Source organism: Neodiprion pinetum, chromosome 1 (assembly GCF_021155775.2).
Source record: "Neodiprion pinetum isolate iyNeoPine1 chromosome 1, iyNeoPine1.2, whole genome shotgun sequence".
In the NCBI taxonomy this organism is placed as follows: Eukaryota; Metazoa; Arthropoda; class Insecta; order Hymenoptera; family Diprionidae; genus Neodiprion; species Neodiprion pinetum.
In genome coordinates, this window is record NC_060232.1 from 5,871,460 (window position 1) to 5,891,194 (window position 19,735).

A 19,735-nucleotide genomic window follows, 5' to 3' on the forward strand; every position below is an offset into this window, starting at 1 on the left:
ATCCGAGCGTCCCTGCGGAGTGCGCGATGATAGATAACGGCAAACATTTCATCATCTGTCAAGATCACCGGGTTGTTCGCGCTTAATCAAAGCGGGCGTGATTGTCAACTGTCAAAATCAGCTGTTCGCGTGTAAGGATCAAAACACTACGCGTACCGAAAACGGGGCGGTGAACTGTCTGATGTGAATCAGGTTGTTCGCGTCTCGCGTATATCCGATGCCTGCGATGTGATGATACGGCTCATCGTCGCTCTGCCAAGTGATCGGAAGTACCTACGAGCTGGTCGCCGGTACGTTTAACGCGTGAGAAATCGCGGCGTCTGCTTTTTAACGGGGTATTCTGGTCTAGAAATTTTTGTGAAATTGATCGTTTCTCTTCATATTATTATAGCTACAGCCTTTGACACAAACACAACGGTTTTGACACAAAGCCGATGTTCAATTTCCAACAATTTAGACAGTCGCGAGCACTCGAGTGAAACAATTTACGGTGAGCGCCCAGTTAGAGTTACTGGCTTCAAGGTTAGAAAAATCGGTCTGTAAGGAAGCCGCGAATACGGCGGAAGACCTCCTGTATACTCCAGGAATCGCCGATCAACGGTAAGAAAAATTCCCGTTTTAACTGATACAGAAATAAGCCTGAAATCCGAGGTCGAAACTTTAAACGCATTAACTTTAAATACGTTTGTCTGAAAACTACATTATTCAACCTGGTTGACAAAATCTCGAGTTCTATCCATCAAATTGTTGACTTGAAAATTGGAATAAATCTTCGGTATACATTCCTCTACAGCTAAAACCACGAGCGTTGCGAAATTATTATTACAACTATGTTAAAAAATTGAAAAACATCGAAAAAAGATCAATTTTGCCTTTAAACCGTCGCCATTTTGTTTTTTGTTTTTTTTGCCCTCTCTTCTCGGTACGGGCTATAACGACATTCTCACTAATCAGGAATGATCGTTGTTTTTCCGTTCCGGATGAATGGGAGCGCTATAATCGTGTCAACTACCTCAACCGGTTTTTTCTGTCACGGCCGTATTTAGATTGCTGTAACTTTTTCAATTTCCCTTTTTTATTTCCCTTTTTATTTCCCGAAATAAGACAGGTAATCCAGACATCTAAATCATAATACCTCCTTAAACGCCTTCCGGAAACTTGTTAATTTCTTTTTCACGCCGTAGATTAATTCTCGAATCTTCGAATCTTGATATTTTTCGTTTTACGCCTTTTGCGGCGACGCACCGTCGAATCGGTTTGACACGCCGGAGAACCGCGAGCTCGGTAGGTGTTATTCGCTTGTTGGAATGGATTTACGGATGATGCATCCGAGGGTATTAAGTTTCCGAGTTGGCCGCGTCGAGTAAGCTGGCATCTCTCCCGTCGTCCCACAATTCTCTCTTTCCAAGGTGACAAAACGACTGACAACGCAGAGCGCTCTCGAGATAAAATTCGAGGTATTTATTGGGGCAAGGAAACGCGACGACTCGATTCTTCTATCAAATTTTTCTCCGGTCTTTCATCGTTCTATCGAACCAATGGATCGTCACGTTTATAATTGACGTTGAAATGATGTGCAATTTTTCAGGGCACTCAAAATAATTCAATGAAAAACAAAAAAAAAAAAAACAGTTTGACAAGTTGTAAATTTCACTCGGTGAATTATAAGCTGGACTTAACACTTCGCCAAATGATGCTGGTAACGGTGCAGTGTGCGTACATAATTCAGGAATTCAAGACAAATTTACAGAGACAAATTTTACTCTCTCGTTGAAGCTTCTCAACGATCAAATGTTTTTAAATTTGACAAAACGCCTGCATTCCCGTCCGTACGCGTAACGTATTTTTATCGAAAATATTATATTACGATATTCAATCTTTCTTCTTGGATTCGCATTCTCGTGCAATTTCGCAAGACGACCCGACGACGACGACGACGACGTTTCAGACGGTAAAATACAGTGACTGTAAATTCAGAACTAGTTCTACTTTTACCTACGCGTTTAAAGCTCGGAAGTAAAAGACCGCGTGAGAAAACAATTGAGCATCGCTCGAGCGTCGGAACTTGTAAATTATTCACGTCGACACCGTCGCGACCTTTAACCTTTGGTTGTCAATGGCCCCGTTAACCCAAAGCGGAAATCACCGGCGTCGCGACGTCCTGACGAACAGACCTCGGTAAGAGTATACCGCTATTCTTGCATCTGCTTACGTCTGGTCGCGTAACATCGCTTCACCTTAAAAGGGTAAAATTGATTCGATTCGATTTGCTGAAAGTTTACATCGTGCAAATAACACAGGCCTGCGACGGTTGTCCGCTCAGAAAACTGAGTAGTAATTTCTGTAGGTGTGAGGTGCGGATCTATGAAAAATTTTCCGAGAAATTTGTTTTTTGGTTTTCTTAATACCTGCTACTAGAGTTAACTTTCAATTTCTGTGTTAATTATATGTATTTATAGTAGTGCTGATGTTTAAAAGATTGAACAGGAGTTTTGAAGAGAGTATACAAAGATATCATAAGGCCTTTTGATTTATCTGGTCTCTCAAGTCCTCTTTAAAACTAATCTGATCAGTTCATACCTAAACATTCGGTTTTATATTAATTTTATTTGTTTATTTATTTTTTTTTTTTTCACGCAAGTGGGAAAATAAAAGTTATATTTCGCAGGCGTGTGTAATATTCCTTTCGTGAAATCGTGAATACCTATTCGTAACGGCAGATATATTATTACGTCGACGAGTGAAAACGAATTACAAGTGAAGGAAGATAAATCCAGTGTCAAAACAATACTGTATCAGCGCTAATTGTTGCGTCAAAGTCTACTTCGTTGAAATGTTGTTTCAAGTGAAAAGAAGGTGAACATTTGTCCGGGGAAGTTTCGGTGCTTGGCTCATCGAGTTGTAGAGAGTAATCGTTGAGTGCACGTGACATCGAGTCAGACATTCGGCCCGGTTCCCGCCTTTCGTTGTCAGTTTAAAGGAGAGAAGTGACAAGCATCGAAGAGTTGAGAAGGAGAAGAGTAAGGAAAGCAAAACTCGACGCGTCGTTGTCGCGTATAATAAATACGAGGAAAAAAAAAGGCGATGAAATTTCTTCAATATTTCCTTGCGAGAGAAGTGAATTAGAACCGTTGATCGTGAAAAGTAAACAAAATGTGTTTCGACTTTTCACGTCAAACCAACAACGCACACTCTAACAATTTTTCTTTTCTCTCTCAGCTTTCAAAGCTTTTTCAGCGTCGTTCCATGCCTCGATGCGATTCGCCGCAATTCCGCGCGCATTACCTACATCTCGGTATCGTTGTAGCTGTTATTACTACTCAAAACTCCCCCTCAACCTTTCAGCGATACATCTTAGCCGCTTTGTTTGTCAATGAGCGTTGTAAAACGCTTTGTAAATGTTGGCTGCGCGGGAGTGAGTAAAAGCACGTTACGCAGCGGTTCTTCGCGGTGATAAATTACAAGGCGTATCAGGGAAACAAGGTGGTGGATATGCGTACGTACATACGTATAATATAAAAGCAACTCTCGGGAGAGTAAACTGTGTGCCAAACGAACATCGTTCGGATAATCGCTCACCGGTAACGGGGGCTTCTATGTCGATCATCGTTCTTTCCGAACGCAGAAGACTCGCTCCGTCGGTAACGATGCGCAGCGCCGCCGCCTCGTCGATCCTTCCTTCGAGGATGAAGTGTTGCTTCAGGATGTCGGGTCGTGGTTTGCCTGTCCGCGAGTCGAATACCTCTGCGACGGTGAGCTTGTGCGACGGCGGAAACGGCACACCTGATAACACAAAGATCAAACGGAAGGGATGAGTTACGGAAATTGGATCATTTTTCAACCTGCATCTGAATTTTTTTTTTTTTCTTTTTATATTTTGTGAACGTTCGATCACAATCAGAACTGCAAATCCAGGTCGGACGGGTTTTACTCCGGGTTTGTCTGTACGGACTTGGGCCAAGATTTGCTCCGGTAATCTCGGCTCCGATGTTTAATTTTCTTATCTACCGCTCCCATGCGTTAATCTCTCCGCCTACAGCAGCGGTCTACAGACAACACAAAGTGCCGGTCGAGCCGCACGCGTTCACCTATTGTACAAACCCGAGGCTCTCTGGCTGCCGCGCGTGTATGATCAATACAGCATTATACCCTTGTGCATGCAGTTATATGTGTTTAGTATTAACAACATAAATACAAGGTCATGTTTGATGATAATATCGTTGTACTCTCTAAGGCCTGGTTGGATCAATATTTATTCAAGGCATCTCGATGCTTGAGTTGCACGGGATCAACCGGCTTGTTGCTGCTCATTTTTATTTATTTGCTTTTTTACTTGTCGGGGAATTATTCTTTTATTTGATATTGCTATTGCGAACGCGATATTGCAGCAGAACACCTTCCCTTTCGTCGTCCCCTCCCTCCAGAGAGAAGAAAAAGCTGCGAAAGAGGTGGATAAAAGTAATAAAGTGAAAATTTTCACTCCGCTTGAATCAGATTAAAAGGTTGGAGAAAAAGTTGCGCAAAAAGCACGTCTTCGAACCGGCGTGGCTCGCACTCCAACCTTTCTTTGATGCACTTTGTACTCAACAATTATACGCGCGCGATTCAACGCTTCGATTACATGGATATCTACGATCTTTTTAAACTTACTGCAAAAAACTCGTTGCCGCCTGCTCTCTAATTACCGATGATTAATTTGCCGAAATGCAAAAAAAAGAAGCCGGGGTAAAAACGACGAAATATAGAGATAAGGGAGGAGGCAACGAGTCTCGCACCACTCGCCGTGCAACCTCGAGAATAAAAACTTAATGAGATACTAGCTCGCTATTATTTTAGACCTTAATTAAAATTTGCTTCCAATTCTAGGATTCAGATTGTGAGATTGGACTTTTTCAAGCTTTCCCAATCACCAAATTAACCGCGGTGACGACATTGCGGCCTTCGTCGCACCCAAGAGTCTACCTGAACGTTGTTCGTCTTGCGGTTGTGATGTTTTACAGTCGGGCAGTGGCGGTGCTGAACGTAATATCTTGGGTGTCGTCGACTTGTTCTTCTTCGTCGAGCAGGGCTTCGCAGCATCACTGCAGGGTTGGAGCTCTCCCTTGGCCATAGCGGAGTGTAACAATTTCCTAGCTTCTTTGAAGGTCGCTTCCATTTTAATCAGAGCATCGACGCAGGTCTCCGTTTTTTTTAACACGTCGTCGACTTGGTCGGGATTGTGCGGATCGGCAGCCGCGTCTGAAAATTTTTAGAATAATCGCCCAGAGGAATTTCGGCATAGATTCTTGCTTGCGAAAAGGCTTCTAACTGCGTATTTCGTCGTGATGCTGCGTGCGAATAACCGCGGCTGCCAAGTAGAATAATAAAATAGGTATATTATACCGATGGAACGGAAGTTGCGAAAGTTTTTAAAGAAAACTTAACCCAGGATGATTTTAGCGTTATGTCTGACCGTGGAACGATTTCGGCACTAAAACCTTCGACGAATTTAACCCCGTTTATTGCACAGCTTGTCCCCTTTATCAAACAGCGATAAAACTATCATTCCCCGAGGTTTGATCACCCTCCAAGTTTCACATCGAGGTCTGTTCGTTCTCGAAAACTTTGGTAACTTGTTTGTCGCTTACAGACGTACTCCGTCCGAGGTCCCCCCGCAGCATCGCGATGAAAGATGCTTTTTGTTTTTTCATTAAGAAAAAATTACTCTTTCTCAAATTTATCTTGAAAATCTACGCGAACGCGACGTGTCAAAAGTCCCGATGAAATCGTTAAATTACCTGAAATGCAGCAGGTTTGCATTTTCTTCTCGGTTCTACAGGCGTTCTTCGCCAAGTCGTCCAGGCTCTCTTCGTTATCGACAACTTTTTCACTGTTGTCCGATTTTTTTTTTGAACAACCACCGTTCCAAAACTTTTTGCAAAGATCGTCCACCTTCCGGCAATCGGGTTCCACTTTTTTCGACGTTTCGCACGAGGCGGATGGTTTTGGATCGTCCATCGTGCCGCAGCTGCCTTCCGACATCGACTTTACTCTGGTAGACTGAGTGAAACCGAAGCGATTTTTTATATCGAACCAACCGTCACTCTCGTTTTGGACTCGCGGACTTCCCTCGGGAGATGAAGAATGAGCTCGCGTCTGTCTCGACTCAAATTTTAAATCACTCACTTTCGATGATTTCTCCCGATTCAACCACCTTTCAAAACCTCTTGTGGCAGCTGAAACAACGCTGCGGCTAATCTGGGATTTGCAAACGTTGTATTTATAAGCTTCATCGTTATTGTTGTTGTCGTTTGTAGTTACGGGGAGATTTATTTCTAGCGGATTTCCGTCAGTGGATGACAATCCACCTTCCGCCATTGTGGTGGCTGATCCGCTTGACTGTAGAAATAAAAAAAAATAAATAAATAAATAAAGTCAACTCCCCGATGCTAAATCACAGTTTCTCAAGGTGAGATTGATCGCGAGGCGAAATATTTTGTTCTTCACAAAAGTGAAACGAACTTCTGATAGACATTTATATCGTATTACAAAATCTTTTTAACCAAATTTACACCCAGAGTGATGAACACGTGAGCAAAAAAAATTTGACGAGCGTTTATCAGATTTGTCGCGAGATTGTCAAAACTACATTACATTTTTTCGCACGATATTTATAGATTTTTGAAATTCTGGAACGGTGCCATGCTCATACATATATATATACATAGATATACATATATATATATACTCACAATAAGTGCTGCAGTGCAGCAGCGAGTAGAAAACAAGTAAAGGAGATCCCACTCAAATGTAGAAACAAGAAAATATTCTACTCGCCTCGTGGCTTTTCGCACTGAATCTAAAAGTAGGATTCGTTCACGTACTTTCAAGTGGTTAAATGTTCTTGCGAATTCTTCTGCTCTCTCTATCTCTCTCTCTGCGAAAACAGGAATCTCAGGTGCAGGTAGCGAAAATTTTTCCCGACACCGGAACGTCGAAACGTCAAAAGATCTTTACACGAAACGTACCGAGCACGTAGAGTAGAAACGGGCCTGAGAAATACGGATAACGATAAGAAGAATACGTGGAAATGTGCAGAGGGACTTCCGGTCAGCTTTCAGCGTCGCCGCGGGCTGCGTTCGAAGCTTCGCTCGATCGAAGAACCTCCAATAAACTCGGGATGTTCTTCGCGTGTCGCATACGTAATACCGCGTGGAATAAGATACGATTCCGACACTTTACAGCCGAAACATTCATTCGGTCGTTACAAGTGTACGGAGATACATTTGGTTCTATCGGCACGTGCAGGCTCGACAGTCCCGTGGCGCCGTTAAATTATTCGAAAATTGTCCAAAATAAGATCGTCTAACTATCGTAAATCACGAACCAACGTGATCCTTTCATTTCCTTAATTTGCGTAACTCTCCGGAAGTTCACGTAATAATAATAATCGTTGTTAATTATCGTCGAGTTTGAATTATTACTTTCGGGTAACATGATTTAGCAGCTTAGTATGCGAACAGTAAGTAGTACTTGAATACTTCCGGACAAATTTGATCCCTTGAATCGTCGACGAGGTAGTTTCCTATCTGAGAACTTATCTTGTACGTGCTCGTATCGAAATGATCGCGAACGAGTGATTATATTATCACAGGTTAACCAACTGCAAAGCTTACGATTAGCTATAGTACAAGCGTCGGCATACCATTTTTATTAATTAAGGATTAATTTAGGAATGGGATTATATTTATATGTATATATTTATTCACTTAAGACATCATACAAATTTCAAACTACAATCATACAATATACAAGGAATTAAAATTGAAAAAAAGATATTATTCCTCTTCGGCTTCTGACAACCGCGAGTCCCAGGTCGGATACTTTCATGAAGCAGGAAAAAATTAATTTACAACCCCACTAATTCTAATCCAAGACTTGATAGTACCTTATACAGAAGCTTTTGTGGATTAGCTGATTCCAGCGGGGGGTTTAAAAACGATCGATTTATTTTACGTAATAATATCAAAATGCATATTTCATCGTTGTTTCCGATTCTTGGTGCTGTGCATTTTTCACGTCCTCTGTCATATCCAAGAGGGTTGAGTGAGCTGCAATTGAAACAACCTTATCTCTCGTATCACGGGAAAAATTGTTGAGCAGATCGAAAGAAAGAAAAAAAGAAAACGTAAATACAAATTCACATGTAAGACCCACCAGCTTCAGCATCGAGCCTAACAGCCCAGGCGTTGATTTCGTGAACGCTCGGTTTATCCTCGAGATTTTCGTTGTCTCTGACGTCGAAAATTGACTTGATGAGGGAAAATTTTTTCACGTACGATTCCGTGATCACCCCGCCCGGATCATCGTCCACCTCGATTTGGATCTTTGCCGGTGGTAGAAAGGACCTCGACACGCGGTTAACTTTGTTCAGACGCTTGCGCATCTTCACGTACAGATCACAGATGTAGCTTTTTTGCGTCACTTTTCTAATCGCTGGCGACCACCAGCGATCACGTACCGACGAATTTGCGATCGGAGCCAACTCATTCGGGGATTTTGTCGTGCTCGTACACTCGGAGATAACAATCTCCGACATCTTGGACCGTCTCGGTGATATTCACTGTGCGAAATTGTTCACCCGGCGATCGATGTTGTTCCCACGCGAAGATGATTCGGCTTTTTTTGTTGCGAATGAAACAGATTTGCCAACCTAGCGGAATCGCATTTCCCAACTTCTGATTGCGCCGAGAACTTTCGTACACGCGGACTTGGCGGATGGAATTTTTTTTTTTTTTTCCGATCTTCTTCAAAGGTTTCACAGGCCCGAAAGAAGAAGAAAAACCATATTCACGTTTATATTTACTTGTATTGCCTCTTTCGAACAATCGTCAAAATCTCTCGCTGCTCTTCACAGCTGATTCACCAGAGATTGATGCGAGCCGAGGACTGATCGGGGATACAATTGGCTTATATACTTATCAGTTGCTTATCGTCCGTTGCTCGGATCAAATTTGCTGACGAGTAATTAGGCAGATCAATGAGCCGCTAAAGCCAGACGTGGATGTAGAATGGCGTATGCAACAGACACGTGGGTTTCGATCCTTGTTAACTTGGGTATTTTTATTTTATCGCGTTTAATGCGCCACACGGATATACGTATACGTATAATACGAACGTAGTTCGGAGGCTGATCGATGATAATTTGTTGTAACTTCGCGGCAGCGCACACAAAGCGCGCAAATTGAACGCAGACTTCAGATTTCCAATTTATAAACGACATCAAAGGAAGAACCCTGCACGCATTCCTCAAAGGTTCTCGCTGCACTTACACTATGATTGGAATCGAGTATAGTTGTTACTTCGATTTCTCGTTTCTTCGATCGAGTTTATAAGATTAATACTAAATACGTGTATATTTGAATCTGATTTTTACGACGGTACTCGATCATTTCTGACACGCTCACGAACTGATATTCTTATGATAATTCATACGTGATTTATTAACGACCGCGCACCAAATTCTTGAGGCTATAAATTAATCTTCGCCACGTCGATGCACGACGCGGTCAATAATTCGAATTACTTTAGGTAATATTACGACAAACTGCAGCAATCCGCAAAAGAATCAATTTGTCACAGACCGCTGATTTTGCTATACATTTTAAATCGCGCATTACTCACCGAAACTGCACAAATTATCTGCAGTCCTTCGTTCTGATCACGCTCTATTTGCAATTTTTAACTGCCGTATGTATAGGATGTATTGAAATGTGATGTATTCCCAGAATATTATTTATTAATACAATTGTTTCATGTTTTCACATCAAATCGAACAAATATTTAAAGGCAATGTACTTCCTATTCTGCATGTTGTTTACAATCGGATCGTATCCTATAATCATGATAATAATGCCACTAGCAGTAACAGTAATTAAAATAATAATAGAAATTTTCATCTTTCGTAAAAGAATTCCAGCTCTTGCTTCTGCTCTTACCATTTTTTTTTTCGTTCTTATTTCTGTTCGTTTGATAATAAAAACACAATGTACCACATTACATCATACGAATATTCAAAGCATCGCATGTTTTATACCCCCTGAACTTATATAAGTTTATTAATAATACCGAAGGCAACCTATAGGCTGTTGCCGTTTTATCCCCACACCAAAAATTACTTTATCCGATTCGTTTAATTACGTAATTAAAAATACAATATGGATCTACGCGTGTATGCGTGAAAATTCGAATAGACGAAAACCTCGTAATTTCTATCGGGTATCGTGAAACCTTGCAATTTGCATCCTCTTTTCATACGATGGAAAAGTTGGAAACGTCGTTAGAAGCTTCTGAAAAAAAGATATTCGTCTTTGAAGTTTCCTGGTTAAATCGAGAACCACCGAGTAAAACACTAAGTTGGATATTATTTCAAACGTCTCGAATAGACCTATCCAATGACCATATAATAATCGAACTACTTATCTCCAATTGTTGGTTAATTCTTGCAGAACGTACGTCTGTCTAATGTCGAATCATTTAAAAAAAAATTCTAATCCTTATTTGGGTGGCGGTTAGATTAGTTTCTAACAATTTTCTTTCCTCGTACAAACTCTGAAATCCGCCGAAATTCCATTGGAAAAATTCAATGCCTCTATGTATTTGATAATGATAAATTTTTACACTTGTAATTATTGTGGAAATGGAAAAAAAAAGTTGAATTACTACGCGGTCCTTGGATACGTCTTTTCAAATTTTATGCGATCCATCAATGTTTCACTCGGTACTTCTCGGTTTATGTAGAAAACTTTTGCCTAACGTTTTTTTCTTTTTCTTTTTGTATGCGATTTTCGAATTCTTCGGTTGTTCGCATTTTCACGTGCAGGACACGGCCATGAGTAAATTCACGCGAGTTGCATATTATACATATACAAGATACACACAAATACATACTTATAGATAGGCATACAAGGCACAAAAACAAATGCACATGTATACATAGACAATTAAAGCTGACAGCAAAGCGTGCAATCTGTCAATTAGGGTAACCCTAATATTCAGTATGCGTTATAGACGTAAATATCCTAAGGTAATAATTATCATACTTAGTCAAAACTGCGCCAAGTTATAAAAATGGCTGGATGTTCAGACTGAGAAAAATACGAAACGTGAGAATTAATTTCTGTCCAAATTTGAAACGTCGGTTCGACGGATAAAATAACTGGCGAATACCTCGGAACGTAGATACTAGGTCAATTATAACTGAAACTTTAGTCAAATATCAAAGATAGAATAAAAATGGAAATAACGTTTCGTTGATCTTGGCGCATTTTTCGAAATATTTCACACAAAAAAAAAAGAAATCAAAAATTAACACTAAGACAATTATTCAACTTTTGGGAAACAATCTCAAACTTGTTGTATAATCGTTAAACCGAGACGAGGATCATCCTTGGAAAACACCGCGTGTTATGTTCGAATTTTGCATTATTTTTCATCCCATTGAAACGCGACCAAAATAATTATTCGACACGCGTCAGTTTTGTCCATGAAAGAAATTAAAATTAAAATTGTGACTTAAATTCTAAAACAAGATTTAAAAGAATGATGATATGACTAACTTACAAAAAACATCGAATTAATGATTGAGAGAATAAGGAAAATTCTATTACTAAACTATATAATTAACGATTTCTGTGATAAACTGTAAGTGAATAGCTGAATAAATTTTGTTACAATTTTTAACCAGCGACTTTTAAAAACTGTAGGCCAAAATTTAATTAATATATCCAACGCACGTACGATTCGACAAATGTTGCATTCGGGGCCACGTGAAACTGTAATTACATCGTCGTAGGCTGTCACTGTGTTCATCTGTCCAGTGAGATGATGATGATGATGATGATGATGATGATGACGAGGTCAAATACGTACAAGCGAACACTGTGTGACAGTCTATAAACGACCCTACCGCCAAATGTCACAGAGCAAGTAGGGTGTAAATAAAATTTCAGCTGGTAATAAATGCTTGAGAACGTTTGTCTCAGGTCTTAAAAACAAAAGCAGAATCGCAGCGAAATATTGAGACGAGATGAAATCGAGATGTGAAAAAGAGCGGAGATCCGCAACCGTACTTGAAAAATAGTACGTAATATGGGGAGGAAAATTAGACGCGGAATTGCGCCATGACGAATTCAGCTGCGGCTGCAGCGCAGCGACGGACGAAAATAGCGAGACGATAGTTTTTTCAGTTTTTGAAAACGACGTCGTGATATTAGAGGTCGGGTATACCCGGTGAAAAATGCTAATATCCCGGGATTCGCGTCCGGCACTGCGATCAGCCAAATTTTTTCGCACCGTGTTACGAAAATAGCTCCCTCCGCCGAATGGCGATGTGCAAAAGCTTTACAAGTACAACTGCGACATTTGTCGAGCTTCTCCGGGTTCGATTAATTGAACCAACCGAACCTGCAGAATTTATACAGCCGTTCGTAATCACTTCGAGCGTCGAATCTTCGCCGCCAAATTACGGTGATAAAGATCTCGTCGTTGCCTCATCGGGAATCTTTCGTTTCGTATGTAGGGCTTGTCGGGTGCGAAGACAGTTTTAAAGCGATGCCGCGGCCGCTGAAGAGCACTGCTTCACCCTATTAACGAGGAAATAACGAGTTCTTGCATTATTCCTTTTTCGTTAAAAAAAGAAAAAAAAAAAATCATGCATCTTTTTCAAAATACCGCCAGCCTATCGGATTGTGTTTTTTATTTTCACAATCTTGCTTATCTTCTCTAAGAGAGGCAGAGGTACTTACAATTAGACGTGTTAAATTTTATGATGTATTTAATTTATCTCACCCTGAACCGCACCGATTTCTCCTACAAAGCGACGACTATGATGCATAATTGACGATGAGACAAGAATCCCTGTCTCCTAACCAAATCGACGAAAGTTTCAACGAGCGATTCTTTATCATTATCAAGTTGATGCGGGATGAGGTGTGCTTCATGTTTAAGATGTGCGGATCTCACTTCGTTTTCACAGTCAATTCTTCAGTGAAAGAAATACTTGCCAGGTCGTTGTTGTTATTATACACCGAACACTCGCAAGGGCGGAAAGACGGTCACGTGTCTCATAAAATTCATGACTCGCATTTCGGAACGAATCTCGACAATGCAGAGTAACTGAAACGATACGACGGTGAAAATATAGTTACGGTTGTTATCTTTACCTGTAGATCTGATTTTACTTGACGATCAAATTATTATTGCGGGCATTCGGAAGTTCAAGGAGAGAGATATATACTGACCGATACGATTGTTTGTTATTCAAGATTAGGAAAAAAAAATTACAGCAAACCGCACGCAATGAATAAAATAAAATACAATAAAAATAAAAGGTTTATAGAGAATAATAAAGAAAAGAAAGTGATTTGGCAGTTAAATTAGTGCTCACTCTCAAGTGAAGTGATTGGTTGTGGTGAACTTGCCACTCGCAGAGATAAAAAAAAAAGAGAGAGAGAGAGAGGACACACGAACAAAGTTGACTGAGAATTTCTCGGCGGATACATTATTGCGGTGTTACGTTGTACGCGATATCAATTGAAAATATTCGCAGTCTTTTAAACGAGGTCGAAGTGACTCCCGGCTTTCAGGACTCGTACAACAACACTCGTGTCAAACACTGTCGAGGGTATGTCGCTGCTTGAATAGACGGCTTGCTTGGGAATTGAATTCGTACTTCGTACGATAACCGCGATCCGCATATCGAGAATTTAAAAAAATTCAGGCTATAGCTGAACAGCTGAATCTGCGGTAAATCAATACATCATTTAGAAATGTTTTCACGGTTGAAATTGGCTGTTTCTCCATCTCTCCTTTCTCACATCTCACAAGTATTGGGGGATTAGCGACGAACTCGACGTCAGAGATCAGAAATTAAAAATTATAGCTTTAACGACGGTATATTGAATTATATTTAACTGCTTACGTTCGCGCGAAGTTTCTTGTTTTCCAGGACAATCCAAGGCTCGTTTAACTCGTACGATGCTCGCAGTTACCTCTGATTATTTATCGGAAACATTTTTGTTTCAGGTATCCTCCAGCACCGTCCAACCGGAAAAGAAGGAGGAGAGCGCCGTAAACGGTGAGTCCGGTTACTACTCTCATCAGTATCCAAGTATAACACAGACAACATCCTGTTTTCAAATCGCAGCTTACGATCGAGCAAGTTCGTTTCGAATCGGAGACAAAATAACCCTCCATGTGTATTACGAAACATCACGATGAATTATCTTTTCTCATTTTAATACTTCCTCCTCTTCTTTCTCTCAAATTTTTTTCACCACCGCTTCGCTGCTATCAAGCTATCCAAAAACAACGCGAGAAATATTGTTCTCGATGATTAAAGCGGAAGAATCAGACGCAATTCAAAGGGTAAAAATATATGTCCCACGAACGGAGACTCGTGAGTGAAAAATATTGAAAACGAATGCTTGCGCGATTGTTTATTCGAATTCAAAAAGCTGTCGCAGAGGTCGGCAAGCCAAGAAATAATATCGACGCTGAAATTTCGGAAGAATTTCGTTCGAGTAAGTAAACGGATTACCCGACAGGCGGATCTCCGTGTACCGTTTCAACGACGTCGTCCGACTTACCGACCTGGACGTTTTTTTCATCTAGAATGATACACGCTTCGACGTAGCGAAGATTACGACGAGCACTGTTCTCCTCTTACAGCGATAACAGCGAGTAGTAGTAGAATTAGTAGTACTACAGGCGCTCTATTCGACTAACGAGAAGCAGGTATGCAGATTGCAGATACCACGTGATGCTAAAGTGCGAACTTGGTCCAATCGTGAGTCACTGGTTTTATTTTAGCTGCAGCCCGTCAAGTCTGCCGTAAAAACAATCCCGGTGAAAATACAGCTAAATAATAAAAAATAAAAAATTGGCAAGCGATATAACAACAACTTCGCGTGTCGCGGCGCAGGTAGCGAAGTGAAATTTACAATAATTTTTATCGCCGTTTGTTACAGCAGCATCTATTACACCGGTCAACACGAATCTTGAGTCTGGGTTCCGGATATCAAATCTTTATTTTTTCCTTATATATGGATTTTAAGAAAGATTACATATACTGCCAACCAGTTATTGTACATCGAACTTGAACAAACTTCAGTTCTCCATTTAAATTTTTTTACAAAAGTATGTCAAACGCGCAACTGAAGTTTGTTTAGTTGTTATTTACAATGAATGTTTGTGAAAATAGGCGATTCTGCTTAAAATCCAAAATATCGTTCCGCTGTCTGCAAAAGCAAACTTTATCCGACAAAACGACGCGATGATAAACAGTTCGCGTCGCTCCGCAACAAACTGCGGACAGGGTTTCATCCGTCAGTCAATTAGATATTCTCTCACCGCCTAGACAGCGCCGTCTGTATTGTTCAACGATGACTGTCACGAACTGGAATGTCATACGATGAAATTCTGCAACGGTATTTCAAACGTGAAGATTCCGCAGTCGTGGGCGGGACCGATAATTGATTTTCACTCACCGAATAGCTCCGTGCGCTGCTGCAGCAGCAGCGGCAGCATCGTCGTTACGGTTTTTTCATACGGCACAAGTATTCGACAGTTTTATATTCGGAAACATGTGAGTGTCACGTGACGTAAATTCCCTCGTGCAACGAATCACGCGTGTTCAATTCAAATACCCAGGTGGTATTATACGGATTATAAGCGGAATGAAACAGGCCGGAAAATGGAGATTTGCTTACGTCGAACAGATAGTCCATTTTTTTTTTCTTGTATTTTTTTCCTTTTTTTCTTTACCTGTGTGTACAATACACGCCGTGCGAAGTTCAATGTCGTCGGGTGTACCTGATACGAATGTCGCGTTACGTAAAGCCGTAACTTGATGAGAACAAGAAGCGCCGTTTATACAAATACCGTTATTACACGATTAAAATTTCTACGCGATAAAACAAATAATACAACGAAACGACACGTATTTTCAATATTTCGTCTCAAGCTGCAGAGGGATACGCTTTTCGGTTCTCAGAGAGGAAACGAAATATCAAAGTTGTTTGTTTGTTTGTTTTTTTATTTTCTCACAACGGGAAATAAAAGCGCGCCTCTTGTTCTTGTATTTCACATTTCGCATCCCTCGCTCTCTCCCCTTAAGTGTCGCTATTCAGGTCGGCGTACGGTGAATAAATCTGCGGAGCAAATCCCGGGGTTCGATCGATCCTCACGGACACGTATGATATTTTATTCCATTTCTGGTCGTACATGGGAACCGACTGTTCGGTTAGACGCGTATCATCGAGAAGGATCGCATGCGGTATCAATTCCGCGTCTGTATAACTCAATTAATTCACTCCGCGCTAATTTGCGAGCTAGATGAGATACCTACTCGATGCAGGTTATTACATACCGCACGGTGCGAATTCTCCGCTTTGACACGCATCGACGATTGCTGCTCCTGCTTCTGCAGGATATTGTATGATGTAATATACACGTATACATATGCCAAAGTATACATTTCGAATCGATTGTTGTTTTGAATAAAGTTTCCTCACGCGTTTGCATGGCTAATATTATTACTCAACGATCGTTTCAATTGCATATTTAATATTACGAAAGACTTTTTTTCTTCGTCGTTGAATGAAAAATGATAAAACGACTATCGAAATATTGTCGAAATTACTTTGTATATTTGCATGAATAACAATTTGTTGCCGCCTGCCTTAACGTTCGTTGGCGCTGATTTATTCGATGGAGAATTTAAAATACCGGCTATAAAATACTCGCTACAAATTATATAGCGTGGCAGGTACGATCTCGTGTAATATCCTTGATGCCGACACTCGAGGCTGATTTGCCGCGTTAAGAATTGCAAAAATTTTGTCCGGATGTGAATTTCGAGCGATTTGGAATTCGCCAAGTCTTTAGTCTCGATTCGTTTATTTGTTTATTTATCTTACTTATCGTCTCAGTTGCACGTGAATAGGTACACGCGTCGACTGCGAGGTTGTTGCACGATAGCAAACAACTGCTCGTTACAAGATTAGATACAAATTGACGTCGGTGTAATCGCCGATAACGATCTCGAACTAATTCGATACGGTTATATTCCAGCCGGTGTTTCGTTTGTGCACGTTACAGCACTCGCGAAGAAAGATCATCTCTCAAGATTAATTGTCTGTTCGTCGGTTTACGCAGAAACAAAACAAAAAAAAGAAAAAAAGAAAAAGAAAAACATTCCACCTGAGGTGTTATAATTGAATAAAGTGTATGACTTATAGATTGGTTATCGTAAGATTCTCTACATTGATGATGATTTTAATTATTGGATTAGAATTTGTCACATACTGATCCGGTTTTTGGGCCTTGACAGGTGTGTGTTCGGCGAAACAATCCTTACCTGAAACAAAGAATCAAGAAAATGTGGAGTTTCAGTAAACTGCTTGTCGATCGTTCGATGATGCGTTTATGTAACAACAATCTAACAACAATTACGATGCTGCTCCTACGCATATTATACACATTGCGGAATTGTTGTTGCCGTTTCGAACGTGTGCTTTGCACGGCATTGTGGGATGAGTTTAACGAGACTAGTTGAACGCGAGGCTGAACTGACAAATTTAATCAGCAAACAATCGCTGCGATGAGTCTTCCCCAAGAGCATAATACACACTTACCACCCACCCATGTATTGTGCATAATAAATTTGCGACAGCAACGATCATAGGCAGGTAATCGAGGTGCTGTCGATTTAAAAAAAAAAAAAAGGAAAATATAACAAATTCATGCACTTTGCATGGGGCGAGGTTAAAATTCCGAATTTGAAATGTAACGAAAGCGCCTGATCCAAAATTTTTTGGTGGCGAAACTTGAAGTAAAGAAATCTAAGTTTGACGAAACATGAAAGTTTCGGGTGGTCGGAAACCCGACGTTCAAAGTTCCGAGAGTGCAAATTTTCAAAAGGACAAAAGGCCGAAAGGGTGTAACTCCGACAAGTCAAAGGTCCGGAATTGCGAACATGACAAAATTTAAAAATCTAAAACATCTAAATTCCAACTGATTGTAGATTTTCAGTTCCATGAAATTCAGGCTTGATGAAATTTCATCACTTTGATCTTTCTTTGTTTTCGATTTTCGATATTTCTGCGCTCGGAATCCCGTTAATTCTGATTTTCAGTTTTTTTTTTTTTATTGTTTACACCCACTCGTTGAGTAAACTACGCTGTGTAAGTAAATTTTAATTTTCGGAACTTTGCTCTACCGTCACTTAAATTTTCGGAATCCCGTATAATTCGGAACTTTGAGCCGTCGATTTTCCGACCATTCGGAGCTTTTTTGTTACCTAAAAGTTCGATTTCTTTACTTCGAGTGTCGCCAGCAAGTAATTTGGATGCTTTCAAATTCGGAACTTCAATCCCGCCCCCGTTTTCATTGTACCGAAATTATTTATCACGCTGCACGTGCGGAGTGAAAACTGAAAATTGAAAATTGAAAATTGAAAATTGAAAACTGAAAAGGGTTAAGAAGGTGTTGATATAACGAAGTTGGGAAGAAGCCCGAGATATATAGGTCGCGGGATGGACCGCTCGGAATATTGATCGGTGCAGTCGACGAGGTTCTGCCCCCGAGGATAGTCGAGGGTGGTCGAGGGCGAAGAGCGAAGAGGCGTTATGCACCGCTGCTTTAAAACAACCTCGTATGCGGAAATATCGCGAGGCGAAACCCCGGTTTCTCTTTGATCGGTTAATTAATCAACTATCTACGATTATACGCGGCGTCCGACAATTTTCAAAGTCTTTCGCGCTTCGCTGAACGAGGAGCGAGCAAGCGGCTCCCGTCTTCTTTAAATTACCCGACTTCTTCTCACGCGACTAATCGAATCGTCGTCGGATGGAATTTAACCGTACACTTTTGATCTCGAAAATTCCGTCACTTATTAGATCGACTACGAATTAATTCCACCGATTCTCCCTCTCTCTCTTTCTCTCTTTTTTTGTATCGAATCAAATCCGCTCCTTTGATATTCTCGAAAGTATCCGGACCTACGCCTTATAAGAAGATTACCGGAGGCAGAATCGCTGAAGGGAAAATTATCGACGGGTAAAAAGAGAATTACTCGTACTTGACAATTTACTACCGCGTCAATGAAGACGAAAAGGCTGATTCCTTGTCATTTTTTCAACCGGATGCGGTAAACTCTTTTCACTAAACTTTTGAGAAAAGAATAGTCTGAAAAATAAAATCGGGGCAACGTTTTTGGTTTAAAAATTTGTTTATTTTATTTATTTCTTTCATTTTTGATATATTTTTTCCTCTTTCCCCGCAAACTTTCACGTCAATTTTATTAAACGATTCATGAACGTAAACTTCGACGCTGCACGGTTGTTGGTAATTTTCCCTGCAACGTACAAATCTCGAGGGACCCCGAAGGCTGCAAAACGAGGCGCCGCCTGCCTAGTCGCTGCAACTTTGTACAGTTTCGCAAACTCCTGCATGGTATATATGCAGTTTACGAACTAAGTTAAATTCGTGTACCTGCACTGCAACGTGTTGTTGTTATTATACCTGTACTGACAGGCTACGTCAGACGCGCGATTCAAACCTTGGTTATAACTTATAAGCCAACTCCAGAGTGACGGGATGTCAATTTCAGTGGGAAATTCAGCCAACCTACGCTGCGGTAAGCGATAGCTTTTTCCCCTGGCGATCGTCATTCTGTCCGAATTACAAGTTTGCT

General features: G+C 40.7%; 1 protein-coding gene across 11 annotated transcripts in view; it reads right to left on the minus strand.

Moving 5' to 3' along the window:
* The window catches only part of LOC124222080 (serine/threonine-protein phosphatase 2B catalytic subunit 2), a 116,334-nt gene that overhangs the window by 73,600 nt on the left and 22,999 nt on the right, over positions 1-19,735 (minus strand). For 4 of the 11 annotated variants that reach the window (XM_046632719.2, XM_046632702.2, XM_046632694.2 and 1 more), the window contains exons 1-4: positions 6,732-7,009; positions 5,778-6,378; positions 4,963-5,238; positions 3,580-3,783 (exon numbers count right to left, since the gene is read on the minus strand). In XM_046632719.2, coding sequence (XP_046488675.1) covers positions 3,580-3,783; positions 4,963-5,238; positions 5,778-6,357 — 1,060 coding nt within the window. In that variant the 5' untranslated portion in view covers positions 6,358-6,378; positions 6,732-7,009. Of the gene's footprint in view, positions 1-3,579; positions 3,784-4,962; positions 5,239-5,777; positions 6,379-6,731; positions 7,013-19,735 lie in introns of those variants that run through there. The other 7 variants (XR_011177109.1, XM_069135937.1, XM_046632729.2 and 4 more) reach the window with 7 other exon arrangements.